The sequence below is a fragment of the Azolla caroliniana genome, unplaced genomic scaffold (assembly GCF_043228905.1).
Source record: "Azolla caroliniana isolate FFs.n. ecotype wild unplaced genomic scaffold, voAzoCaro1.0.p SCAF_6, whole genome shotgun sequence".
In the NCBI taxonomy this organism is placed as follows: Eukaryota; Viridiplantae; Streptophyta; class Polypodiopsida; order Salviniales; family Salviniaceae; genus Azolla; species Azolla caroliniana.
This window is the reverse complement of record NW_028230441.1, coordinates 6,701,631-6,715,614: the sequence shown is the minus strand read 5'-3', so window position 1 is coordinate 6,715,614 and position 13,984 is coordinate 6,701,631. Positions and strand designations below refer to the sequence as shown.

Sequence of the window (13,984 nt, the reverse complement as noted above, 5' to 3'; positions counted from 1 at the left end):
CCAAGATAAATAGACTTTTTTCCAAAAAAAGGATAAATACACTTAGTATGAAGATAGGAGGTGATAAGACTAATATATTGATAGAGAGATTTTCAATTGTAATAAATTATTCTCCAAGCTCAATACTTAGGATCTTAAACACTAGATAGGAGGTGGATGTTTATGACCCAGACTCTATATTTTATACTACCCAATATAAGTAAACCACATAAACTTCATTGATCCCAGTCCATGGAATACCTAAATGGGCACAACATAGTACCCCACAAAATATCAACATGCAATGTAACTTTTTGGCGTGCCAAAAGATCATGCTCATTTCATGCCTTTCATTCTTCTTGTGAACAAATCCTGAACAAGCATCGCTCATAGAAACTCAGACGTTATCCCCCTCGTAATATTTATTCTCTTGACTATAAAGATGTTTCCAATATGAATACACTCTTCGCGTAAAGACAAGAAATAATAGACTAATATATAGACAGACATTCCACACTAGTATCCTCCTAGAGGGATATTTAAGCTTGCCCTAGCTTCGTTGTAATATACAAAAAGGAACCATGTTTCTAGCAATTCAAGCAGACAAATAATAATTCTGTACAGTGCAAAACAATTTGAATAAAATTGACAGTGGGGTTATTGAGTCATTAATCAAATATCATGAATTCATACCAATAATCGAAAATATAAAAAGGAAAGCTACATAAGCCATTAGACCAGTAGAGTGATGCATAAAGAAACACCAAATCTGATAACAGTACCCAAGAAGAGCTATGTGAGCTATATAATCAGTCTATTACATACAGAAACACCTTTCACAAACAAAGCCTATGAAGTACTTATGGCACCATGACCGAGTGCCTGATATGTATGTACGTACGTACTGCTCGCTATTAGCCAGCACCACATTTTAAGCCTCATTAGAATATGAGAGCAAATAGATTCGGATGGATTGCCTTCAACAAAAGGAAGAAAAATGGTTTATCCTTTCTCGATTAAACCCCCATTCCAATGTTGTGAGGTATCTTCAAGCACCAGAAGTCAACCTTATAACAGCCTGTGCAACATGTAAAGATAGCTGTGAAGTACAGAACTCGCTCCAACCTTGGACCTCTTGTACGATATCTGGTTTCTCATCATTCAATTTGTTATCACTCACATTCCCGTTCATTTCTAAGTTGCAATCATCCACAGTTAAATTCCCTTCTGACGTGCTATCATTCACATTATTGTTAGGATACACAGCATATATCTCTGCTATAAGCTTCCGTGCTGCCTCACGAGCCTCAGGAAGCTGATCATTTAAATGAGATGCCGCCAATTGCAACAATGGCTGAAATCCATATTTCTTTATCCCGTCATTTCCCTGAATATGTTCAAAACCAGAGGATTTTAAATTAATAAGACTAATCCACATAAAAAAGAGAGTTTTTTCATTTCTCCTAATACTCACCAGCTTTGCAACACATCGGTAGACACATGATGCAGCTTTTGCTCGAACCCTAGGACTACGATGTTTCACATAAGGCTGCAACTGAATCAATAAACATGATGGAGGAAGACAATCTGTCATCACCTCTAGTGACCTTTCAGCTTCCTCACAAACAAACTTCTTATCCTGTGATGCCTTCAAGAGAAGCTGAAGAAGCTGCATCCACATTGTTCACACAAATCTCATGAGACGGTGATGTAAATGCAGCTGAAGAAGCTGTATCCACTATCTTCATACAAATGCAATGGGTAATACAGAAATAATGATTCATTTGCTATGTTCTTCAGTTGATCTGACATATTTCTACACAAATCAAATGAGTTTGTTTGCCATGTTTCTACAGATAAATAGTTTTGCAAGAAAAATCGATCACTTACAAGCTGTTCCAGCATGTTAATAATTTCATTTGGATATGCCTTGAATAAATCTGCTGAACCCATGATGGCGGTCTTGCACAGTGCACTCCTCGGATTTTTTAATGCTTTCACTAGTAGAGGAATTACTTTATCTCTGGATTTATAACAGGATACTTATTAGACAAGTTGAAATGGAAGGCTACTTTAATTTAATGATAGGTCTGAAATTTCAATGTACATTGCATGAATAGACATAGAAATTTAAGGAATATTAAGACTTACAGGTGCAGCTGAAGAGAAGAAGCATGATAAATGGACAGCTGTCTCGTGTTGTTAACGGCTTCACACACCTTCAGCCAGTCCTTAGAATCCAGCCTCTCAATCAATGTCTGAAAAAATTATTGGATAAACAGCAGACATTAGAAATCCTCTTTTGATATGTTCAAGAAGAGAAAATGGCATTCAATGGGTCATAAGATCAAGAAAAGACAGAAAACGCTAACCACGATAATTCAAACAGAGATAAAGACTCAGAAACCACCATTTACATCCATGTTTTTGAGATAATAAAGAAAATCTATCATCAAAACCATCCTGAATGAACTTTGACAGATGATAAGAACATATCACTGTTGTTCCAAATGAATACCAATTATCTCATATCAATAAATAGAGCTTATAAAGACTGACCATAATCTTCATGGATCTTGCAGGAGTTCAATGGGTCATAAGATCAAGAAAAGACAGAAAACGCTAACCACGATAATTCAAACAGAGATAAAGACTCAGAAACCACCATTTACATCCATGTTTTTGAGATAATAAAGAAAATCTATCATCAAAACCATCCTGAATGAACTTTGACAGATGATAAGAACATATCACTGTTGTTCCAAATGAATACCAATTATCTCATATCAATAAATAGAGCTTATAAAGACTGACCATAATCTTCATGGATCTTGCAGGAGTTCAATGGGTCATAAGATCAAGAAAAGACAGAAAACGCTAACCACGATAATTCAAACAGAGATAAAGACTCAGAAACCACCATTTACATCCATGTTTTTGAGATAATAAAGAAAATCTATCATCAAAACCATCCTGAATGAACTTTGACAGATGATAAGAACATATCACTGTTGTTCCAAATGAATACCAATTATCTCATATCAATAAATAGAGCTTATAAAGACTGACCATAATCTTCATGGATCTTGCAGGAGTTCCAGAATAATTAGTGGTAATATGAGAAAATAAACATAGTCCGATCATGAATTAAGCACAGTAGTGGAGTCAAGAAGTTAAAAAGAACGAAAGAGACAATGGTAAGGACTACCATTGGGGACAGTAATAAAAGCATAGAAGTAAAAGGTTCCGGTAAAAGTTATACAGTTCTTTTTAATACAAAATACAGTCACGGAAAGAAAGATCTCGGCATTAAAACAGATCTCAGATAGTGATAGAAAAAGAAGCAGGATTTCCAGGATATTATAACGAGGATAGGCAACTACGGTTTGTACTCCAACTCAAATAGAAAAAGAAAAAGGAAAAAGAGAGAGTGAGACACTAACATGTAGGTTGTCTTCAGGATCGGTGAGGTCTGAAAGGTTTTCCGATAGCAAATACTCGATTTCAGCTATGGCAGATTCATCTGAAGTAGGAAGCGGAGCGATGTCTGGAGATGGAGACGCAGCGCTCTTGCAGGGTACAACAGGTCGTGCAGGAGCCGGCAAGAGGCTGTTAGGGCTTCCGAGAAGGTTCACGTTCTCATCATTGGGGGCGGAGACCATACTGCGAGTCTTCCTCGTGCAGACGTAGCCTTTCTTGTTGCGTTCGGGAGCGGAAGCGTTGAGGCTACGGAGAGCCATGAGACAGAAGATGGGAGGAGGAGGAGGTAGGAGATGGCGAAGGTGAAGGTGAAGGTGAAGGTGAAGGTGAAGACGAAGACGAAGACGATTGCGATTACAGAAGACGAGAAAAACGAAGAAGAAGAGGAAGAACGAAACCAATCAGATGTGGAAGAAGCAGAAGCAGATCGGCTATGGCGGAAGAAGGAGAAATACGTTTATAAAGTCTGTACGACGATAATGCGGGGGGCTACTTTTGTAGTTTTGACGAACTATATTAGATAATCACGCCACCGCGCAAGGACTCCAACGGTCATGTCCCCCACCCCTCCCATTTAAGTGCGGTTCATAACTTATAAGTTAAAAGTAGTATGTATGTATGTATGTATAGTAAGTTAAGTAGTTGTTCAGTTGGGGCTTTGGGTTGGGTTGGGTTTTCAATTGTGTGCCTCCTTCACCTCCGGGCTCGAGTAGTTTTCATTCTCCCCGATTCATGTTGACCACCATGAAAGCATCAGTCTGATTCGTTTTGGCGACGAGTTTCGGGCACATAGCATTCGCCTTGTACCCGACGATACAATACAACATTGATAAGCTCCGACCAGCGCCTCAATGTTGGGGACTCCCTCGTTGTCTATAAGTTGGAGAAAACACACTCGTGGTTATGATATATCGTGTGCTTGTTGTGGCGTGACAAAAAGGTTGCTTATCCACATGGTTGGCTCGATGTAAGTTCAAACCCAACTTGGCAAGATGTAATGTGTGTGTGTGTATGTGTATGATTGGAGACAATCATTTACCACCGCAACATTAGACTCCTTTTCTAAATCTGCATTTCATACCATAAGACTCCTTGCTCCTAGCTTGATGGTTTATTATCGATGTCGGGCTTTGCATTCTCTTTGGGAAGCGACAACAACTCCCGTAGCAAACCACACAACAACTAACTCTATCGAGCATAGAAACATAATATATATAGTGGTCCAATATTGCTTATGGCTTGAGTTAAAGACGTCAACATCCCAATCAATGACCCAATATGACTCAATTGTGACTTGTCATTAACATCATACATCGATGTATGAATACAAATGATGAGGTAGGTGGAGGAGGAAATTGTATGACTTTATTCTTGTCTCTAATAGTTATGGAAAACTCATTGCTAAGCAGTGTGGTATCAACGCAGAGTACTAGCACATGAAGAGAAGGATAAGGATGCATTAAAGCAACACATGCAATCCTAAGGAGAAGTAGCAAAAGCATATTGGAGATTGGGAATGAACAATTTGAGGAAAGGAAACTCGCGGAGAACCTATGCAAGGGCAACCAAGAAGAGAAAAGGGAGGGTGACAAAGCAACAATCCATGTTGCAAGTATCTAGCTTATGTGATATGTGCTTTTAGAGAGAGTGCAATCAACCCATTGTTGAGAGGGTTACATCAATAGTTTGGAGATTGTGAATCGTGTTGTTCAATTTAGGAGAAAAGTGATACATGTCCATGGTGTAATAAGATGTTTGAAAGTTAGCATTTGAATCCAAGGCCTTTTGTTGATTCCCTAATGCCTACCACTATGGTAGTAAAAGGAGGAAGAGAGAGAGAGAGAGAGAGAGAGAGAGAGAGAGATTATATTATCGTCTTTGGAGGTCAAATATGACTTATGAGACCAAAAAAATTACATTTCACGTGATATGTGTGAAAGTGAGTAGTGGCTCTCGATTGTCAAGAACTTTACCAATGAACATTGCAATCCATTGTGGTTGTGAGAGAAATTCATGCAAGGATTGGGCTTGGTCGAAGATGTGTGGAAAGCATGGTCGAATATGATCAAAGGCAGAGCATTGTATCAAAGTGTGATACTCAGACTCTCGAACTTGTTTAGGGCAAACTGTGCATAGTTGACCACTCTCATCACTTGTGCCCCAATGTCTCGTCTCACATCGTAATGCATGTGAGCTAAGTTGCATTGAAGCAATGGTTCGAATAGAAGCCAACGAAATGGGCTCTAATATGTATCGATGTGTACGGTTTCCTCGTTCCACGAAGAATATGGTTTTGTGGTTAGGTGCAACATGTGTAGTATAATGTATGAAGTGTGAGCCTCCACATTTCCCCCGTGTCATGATACATTGGCGTTGTAAAAAGGCCTCATTTACAAAGGAATCTAGTGATGCATCATGAAGCAAATCTATTGCATCCAACAAAACACAAAAATTTGCTTTTATGCGTCTTTTGGATCTTTTTGCTTGCTTCCCATGCAATTCTAGGAAGTTGATGTGAGGGACTTTTTTGAACCTTAAGCATGTATTCAACAACCCTTTCCATGGTCAATATCTCAATGGGAAGTGATCCCATCTCAAAGAGGAGGATGTATGGCGTTTGTTTCTTAACTTGTAGAAACTTGGTAATAAAATGTTTTTGGACATTTTCAAACTCTTTCCAAGTAGATTTCGGGATGCCACCACTCCATAGAGAAGCACCGGTGTCACCAAAGTGTCGAAAAGGTATTTCTTGAGGACCCAACACTTAATATCTCCACGATTGCATGTGTTCTCAAATGCATAATATGCTCGTTTTCCCGCCTCTAAGCGGTGTATAGCACATTCATTCCATCTATGATTTGAGGGAACTTCAAGGCCAAGATATTTGAAGCTTTCCATGCATTCAAGTGGCTCATTATTGTACATAATGCATGGCTTATCTCTTTTTTGGCTCTTCAGAAGCATAATATTCTAAGACCAAATTTGGCCCATGAGATAATTGGTTTACAACAAAATGAGGAATTGTCGAAAATAAAAATAAAAAAAATAAAACTTTGGATAAAAGAGTTAATTGTATCGTACAAAACGTGTTATAGTTTAACATATTCTATAAAGGGAGTACTGTTATGAGAAATTTCTTTATTGGAGCAAGTGGAAATTCTTTCCTGAGTTGAGTGTTCATCTTGCTTATTGGCAATTCAACATGTTCCACTATCCATGTAGTTAGTGGGTGACCATACTCCATTGTGACACCCATTATAAGTAGTGTTCTTCACACAAAAAGTTATATAATTGTGTGTTTTCACCCAAAGACACATAACTCCATTGTCACGATTAAATAAGAGTGACATACAAGTTTTATAAATGTTGCCAAAGATCAAATATGACATTTGAGACCAAAAGTGCCACTTTCACATAGTATGTGGGAATTGAGTAGTGGCTCTCCATGTTCAAGAATTTTATAAGTAAATATTACAATTGAAATTGTGCATTGTGAATCTGAGAGGAAGCGTCAAGGATTGGACCACATTGACAAGGTTTGGAACACAAACTACAATGTCACCGGAGATAAAGGATTTTATCAAAGTGTGATCATACTTTTGATGCTTCAACTTGTTCGATCCAAAATGTTCATACTTGAGGAGTCTTCTTGCTTGTGGCCAAATGCCCCACCTAACACCAATGAGAATGGAACCGAAGTCTTATGTAAGCAATGGTGTGGATGAAAGCATAACCATTTTCGCCTTGCTTAGTATCAACCACCTACCGAAACTAAAAACCACCTCATGCACTTTAGGTTGTCGAGACTCTAGGTAGGGGATTAGTTTCTCGTTTGTCATCTTCCTTCAACATGCTCTTTCTATCTCAATCTCAATAAACTCATTAGTCCACAAGGGGCAAAGCAATATATATGTTTAGCTTAGGCCAAAAAAGGCTATATATGTGAGCAATTAGACTCAAATTCAAACTCCACTTGGGCCCCTTTTAATGAGTGTTCTCCTTGCAAAATCTTCCAACATTGCACCTCACCCTCTTTGTTTCATCGACAATTTATTCCAATATTGCACCTCCCTCTCTTTGTTTTGTGGAGAACAAGAAAACAACGCACCAAAAAGTGATCACTATAACTTCCTCGCGATGGGTCACCTTCCACGAGAGGGGAGAGCATGGCGTGAGGTAAATTGACATACCGCCATGGTAGCATGAGAAGTCTTGCTCTCCATGCATTCTGAACTGGTAGTCTAGCTTTCCCTTAATGAGGCATCACCATCTGAACACCATTAAGCTTCCCCTTCCCATGGGGTTGTGGGTTGGGGCAAGGGTAGAACGAGGGACACCACCATACCAACACACGGTGTGCTCAAGCATGATCCATAGAGTCGAGGGCGAGACTCCATGACACCAAGGTTCTTTTTCTTTCTTTCTTTCTTTCTTCTTCTTTGGGTGACCACCATATGCCCGTGAACACATCACATGATGGACGCGTAACGAGCCGATATTCAAAAGGCTCCTGGTTGGTTGGTGACCACCATTTGTCCGTGAACACATCACATGATGGACACGTAACGAGCCTATATTCAAAAGGCTCCTGGTTGGTTGGTTGTGCCTCGTCTCGTCTTGTCTTGTCCGGGAGGCTATTATTTATGTATGCACGGGCCCGGCTTCAGCCAATTAATTCTACTTAAAAAAGCTTACAACAATTCATTTTGGGCTTAAAATGTGGCAACCTAATCCAACTTAAAACGACCACCTAATTACATAATCTAAAACCTCTATTTAGGGTTAGGGTTTAATTGGCGACATTTCGTCAGCTTCCATTGATCGCCCTCGCCCCTCTCTGTCTGTCTGCCACTCTCTCTCTGTGGTTATTTCTCTCTGTCTCTGGTGCGCAGCTTTTTCTTCTCGGATCCATGGCTTGCAACGACGGCTCCGTCTCTGAGACTGACCGATCAGTGAGGGAAGGCCCCGTTATGTGCTTGATAAGCAAACGTCTTCGAGCCCTGAAGAAGAAATACAACAAGATTCTGCAGATAGAAGAGAGCAAATTACTGGGGAAAAGCATCAACAAAGAGCAAGAAGGGCTTTTGAAGCATAAGATCCCGGTGGCTGCGATCATAGACGAGTATGAGAAGCTACGTCAACCGTTGGATGCTGCCGTGAAGGAAGAGATCGCTGAACATGAGAAAGAGATCATGGAAACTAATACTCTGCTCAGAGACACAGAAGCTGAGATAAGTGCTGTTAATAAGGAATGCTTAGCGAGAGAGATAAGTCATATAAGTAATAAGAAGGAAGTGGATGGAGAGTTATGCAATATATATAATGATGATAAATGTATAGACAGAGAGATAATTGACCAGGACAAAGGAGTAGATATAGAGATGTGTCACATAAGCGATAACGAGGAAAGAGTAGATAAAGAGGTACGCAATGCCTTGCAGATATCCACTTCGCAAGCTTCAGTGGATGAAACACATTCAGTTGTTTCTGACATTGTGGATATTTTGACTTTACTTTATTTCGCACAACTTTTTGATGTTAGATCACATGGCGAGATGCCTGCGATTTTCTGGACTAAGGTTCATGAGAGGAGTTCTTGTCTCTCTTATGATTGTGTTACAGAGGATTCTCGCAGCCCTTTGTTGGAAAGTGATCTTGATGCTTTGTCTTCCTTCAGTTTGTTACTTATGTCTCGAACTTGCAATGCCTCTCTATCGCATAAAGATGCTCTTCAGCTGTGCATCAATCATGCATATCATTGGCTTCAGAATTCAAACTCGGTTATTCAAGAGGATCTTGGTGTAACTTGTATCCTACACCAATGCGGGTCATATAGTTTTTCTCCTCTTTTGAGTCTATCTGAAAAGGTGAGAAGATGGGGTTTTTACCATGCTATAATGTGAGGAAATATGTTTTCTAATTAATAAACTAGTCAAATTAACACAGTTTCCATGACAGCACAGTTTAGGGCTGGTGTTTTCCTATTCTCAGAGTACTAGATGTAAAGTCTTCAATATTTTTGAAAATCGTGTTTACTATCAGCATGCAAATCAATAAAATATCAAGTCAATTGAAGGCTAGAATTGCTCTCCGGGCAATTTCTAGCATTCCATTGTCTTATCTATTTACAGTTATGTTTTTATTGTGGAGATCAAAACGGCAATATTGAGCTAATAAAATAGACATGATTATCAAGAGTATTGTAGGTTAGGCTTCAACTCCGTAGAGAGTAATTCAATTTCTATGTTAAATGTGTTTATTGTGGGATCAACTCAGATAAAAACATGATAATTGAGACAATTGAATGTTTTGGGAAGATCCTATCAACAAATTCATCAGTTATGCATGATTATTACGACAAAGTGAAGTAAGAGTGCTGATCTCCCTCAAACGAAATACTCTGGCCTTCCATTCTCTTGGGAGCCATGTTTATGTGATTAGTTTGTAGATAGGCTCTTGATAATCATAATCCTAAACCTTGAAAGTGCCGTTGAAGATTGGCTGTAATTGGTTCAGGTTCCATATAGCTATACCTTCACAAATCGATGATCTTTGCCACCCAGTGAAGGTTTGCAAATTGTCTTTATGGTAATCCTTGTGGACATCTTTCCTTAACACGTATGGCAGATTCCCGCTTGCGAGAGAGTCTTAATAGGATTTTATCCTCCGAATACTTCACTATGACCCCAGAATTAAAGACTGTTGAACAGCAAGTTGCAGTGTCAGGATCCGGACAAAATCCATCAGAGCTTCCGATTCATGGATCTTCAACCCAGGTAATGTGTACAGTTATGCTTCTTATGCTGTAAGAATGTGTTAAAATAATCTTTATCTGGTTTTACAGACAGTCAAAACGGTATATCCTATTACAATGTATTAGAAACTCAATACTAAATTGATACCTCTGAATTTTTAACAAAAAATTCTCTCGCAATCTGTGTGACAGGAGCGAGGAGCAGGTCAGCGGCATCTTGTTTCTCATAATGAAGACCATATGCATCAGATAATACCTGATCTTGATCCACATGTGTCTAGAACTGTCTTCCCACTCAATCATCAGTTTGAGACAATAATTGGGGATCAGATTATGAAGGTACAAACACATCTGATTTTGTGATGGAAAATACCGATTATTTATTATGCCTCTTAGAGTCATCAACATCACCATCATTCATGTTTGAACAGCTCAATGTCCATGAAATGCTCGCGAATGGACACTCTTCAGAAGAAACTCAACAGAAGGAAATTGCTCCATTGGTAGTTGACCATGTTCGCAAAGAGGGAACACAGGATGGAAAAGATATTGATTACTCAATTGATCATAATGCTAGTGTAGGCCTTCAGGGCTATCTGGGTGCGAAGAGCAATGAAAGAGGTTATAATATTATTGGAGGAGATGACAGGCAAAGAGGTGAAAGGGGAAGAAGTTATGCCAATGGTAGAGGTTCTCGTGGTGGCGGATATGGAAATGGAATTAATGGACGTGGAGGCCGAAAATCCTATGACCGAGGAGGATATTATCCCACAAGAAATAACTATGAACAACGAGGTGGTGGTCGAGATGTGAGGGGCGTATATTCATACAGTGGTGGAAACTCACACGATATTGGAAATGCATACAATGGATATGATAATGTACGGCTTGCAAAGGGTACATCCACATGATTGACTAGTTGGTGAATGATGATACATGATTGACTAATTTGCATACTCCATGTCATTGTGATCATCATCTGCCAAAGAAAGAAGTTTTGTTCCTCTTGTCCTGAAATGTCATTTATATATCAACCTAACCTAATTTGTAACATGTGCGATGATGAAAAGTTGTCATCGTAGCAGTGTCTTTGTTCCAGAGGATCTCCACTGATATGATGTGGATTGATGACCTCCACTAATTTGATCTCAACGAATTTTGATCGTTTATGTCCTTGTGATGGTTCCTTTCCTTTACATTAAAAGAAATGAAGTATCAAATTTATTTCCTATCTATTCTGGTGGAAAGTATATATGATTTAAGAAGACATTGAAATTGCTAGTTATTTTTGGAATAATATTCAATCAACTCTTAGAATAAGGAGATGTCTGTTCAAAATGTGATTTTTGCAAAACTTTTTGACGAGCTCCTAGTTGTCTACTGGATCACAAACATTCTTTTGTCCATAGAAAAATATGAGCGGTAGTTTCAGTCCAGCAGAATATGAAATGATAAAGAGAATGTGTGCAAATATGAACAAGGAGGATTTAGGTTTTAGAATTTCACGTTGTGATTGTAGAATACTGAAAATTGTCATATGATTGTAGACTATCGGAAGTTCATGAAACGTTGATAAATCATGTTGTTATGGAGTTGTTGATATTTAATACAAGTTCTCTTCCTTGGTTAGCTTGAATAAGAGTTGGTTGGCTTCTTTTAGACTCAGATAGATTCACAAGAGAGATCAATTGCTTGCTTTCCAGTTGGAATAAATGGGCAACACCTCAGGTTCATGACCTAAGGACTGCCATTTCAAAAGCTGCCAACTACATGTCATTAGTAAAAAAGAAAATGAAGATTGTTGTACATTGATCTATGCTTAAAAATGGGAAATTAATGTGACTAGTGACGTTTTCAATATGTTAATAAGAGTGCTTAACATTTATGATAGCTGAATACTTAAGATAAATAAACAAATACACAACCAAGGATTTGAATTTATGATGGAAATCTACCAACTATTTTAGTTTGTTTAGTTGTTAAACAAATACACAAACAAGGATTTGAATTTATGATGGAAATCTACCAACTATTTTAGTTTGTTTAGTTGTTGATTTAACCATGTTCTCGTGAATTGCTCTACTTTACATATGTAAATCTTCACTTATGCGATCTCAATACAAGTGGGCACATTCATGGTGCGTAATCATCAACATCTATTTGTTGCATTGAACATGTCTTTCTACCTTGTCGTTCCTTATTCTACAATTACTCAATATATAGAGCCTCACTAGTAAAGTGTTTGACCCTAGGATCATGAGGTCCTAGGTGAAAAGTCCTTTAAAACGATCCTTCTCTTTGCATAAGGTTTAAGCAAGCTCAAATGTAGCAAGGTTCTTGGGGTGTGTGTATTTTGTATACTTTATCAAGCAAGCTAAAGCAAGGTTCTTAAGGTTACTTGGGTTGTTCTCGTTGGTTGTGATAATTGTTGCCTAAAAAGAGAGAAGTGATATCACTAGATTATTTTAGTTTCAAGGGCTTGAACTACTACAAGTACATGTTTATTATGTTCATTACATACATACATTTTAGTGGTACATTTCTTAGTGTTGAAAGGTGCATTCTCCCAAGAGAAATCCATACAATGAAATCGTCATAATTTCAATTAAAACTTGTCGCAATGCACACAATCCAAAGAGTAGCTTCCTAAGCACATATAAGATATTTGTATGCAGTTACTGTCTCCACATACATAATAGAGTAAGGTGAAAGAGATTATGTTCAAGTGTCCTGGTCACCTTAATATTTTTATTATGTGTGTGAAAGGGCAATGGATGCCCATTTAGTTATTTTGTTAAGGGTCTATGTAGGGGTGGTTCTTTTCGAAACAAGAAAGGGTGAGTTGAAGATTTGAGAACTCCACACAACAAGCTCAATGTTCAACTCCTCAGTCTTCCCACTCCACTACTCCATGTGCGATCTACGTGCCTTCTATTGTGCCTCGTGGGCTTCATCATCTTGGTTTCTTCCCTCTCACTCGTGTGCTTGTGAGTATAGTTGCTATTCCTTTGGTGTTTAATCCCCACTTTGTCGACAATGTTACTTCCTACATATCTCCATTTCACTCTAGTGTTCCTAGAGGTAGAGCTTGTATCTCTATTGATTCTCTTTGTTGATAGTGGATTATTTTGGACTTTTGTCCTGTGGTTGTTTCCCTCATAGAGGGGTTTTCCATGTTAAATGGCGTGTCATCTGCATTGTATCATTCGTGTATTTTGTGTTTTCTCTTTGATCATTGCTCCTTAATATTCGAGGTTAAACACGACGATTGTTACACTCTTACACTTCCAAACCTATCAAATTACTCGTAGAAGGAATGCAAGAGCATAATGATTCACAATAAAAAAGATATATTGGTGAGGAATTAGTGGATTGGCTATGGACAAAAAAGATTATTATTCATGAGATGGAGTCAATACTAATTGGCCTTTGAAATAATGATAAATAGTTAAATAGTAGCCAAAGTACTCATGAAGATGTTTGAAGAGTACTTTGTATAAATTTCCAAGAGTAAGATTGAAATTCTCTTAGTAACATTTCACCCACATAGGTGATGTACTTGTTTCCTATTGAATATGTTTGTTAGTCACCCATTTGAGTTGCTCAATGCACTTCCAACATTTGTAACAAAGATACCCATGGCTTTAACCCCTTTAGTATTGATGGACATGCAACCACAACCTGTGAATGAGAAGATGATAACGAGAATTATGGTGGAGGCCCCTTCAAAACTAGGCGTTCGCATACTATTAAAAGATGCATGCCATGATT

The 13,984-nt window shown here is 38.4% G+C and overlaps 2 protein-coding genes across 2 annotated transcripts; one reads left to right on the top strand and one right to left on the bottom strand.

The window, feature by feature from the left end:
* Nucleotides 1–644: 644 nt before the first annotated feature.
* On the bottom strand, nucleotides 645–3,752 carry LOC147862887 (uncharacterized). Its single transcript, XM_087320927.1, has 5 exons — nucleotides 3,423–3,752; nucleotides 2,131–2,237; nucleotides 1,870–2,002; nucleotides 1,454–1,648; nucleotides 645–1,366 (listed from the first exon to the last, which is right to left on the bottom strand). The coding sequence occupies exons 1-5, from the start codon at nucleotides 3,717–3,719 to the stop codon at nucleotides 1,028–1,030; spliced, it is 1,071 nt and encodes a 356-aa protein (XP_087177053.1). The 5' UTR covers nucleotides 3,720–3,752; the 3' UTR covers nucleotides 645–1,027.
* A 4,541-nt stretch (nucleotides 3,753–8,293) lies between these two features.
* LOC147862886 (uncharacterized) lies at nucleotides 8,294–11,442 on the top strand. The gene is made up of 4 exons (XM_087320926.1): nucleotides 8,294–9,267; nucleotides 10,087–10,235; nucleotides 10,406–10,552; nucleotides 10,645–11,442. The coding sequence occupies exons 1-4, from the start codon at nucleotides 8,370–8,372 to the stop codon at nucleotides 11,122–11,124; spliced, it is 1,674 nt and encodes a 557-aa protein (XP_087177052.1). The 5' UTR covers nucleotides 8,294–8,369; the 3' UTR covers nucleotides 11,125–11,442.
* The last annotated feature ends 2,542 nt before the right edge of the window (nucleotides 11,443–13,984 follow it).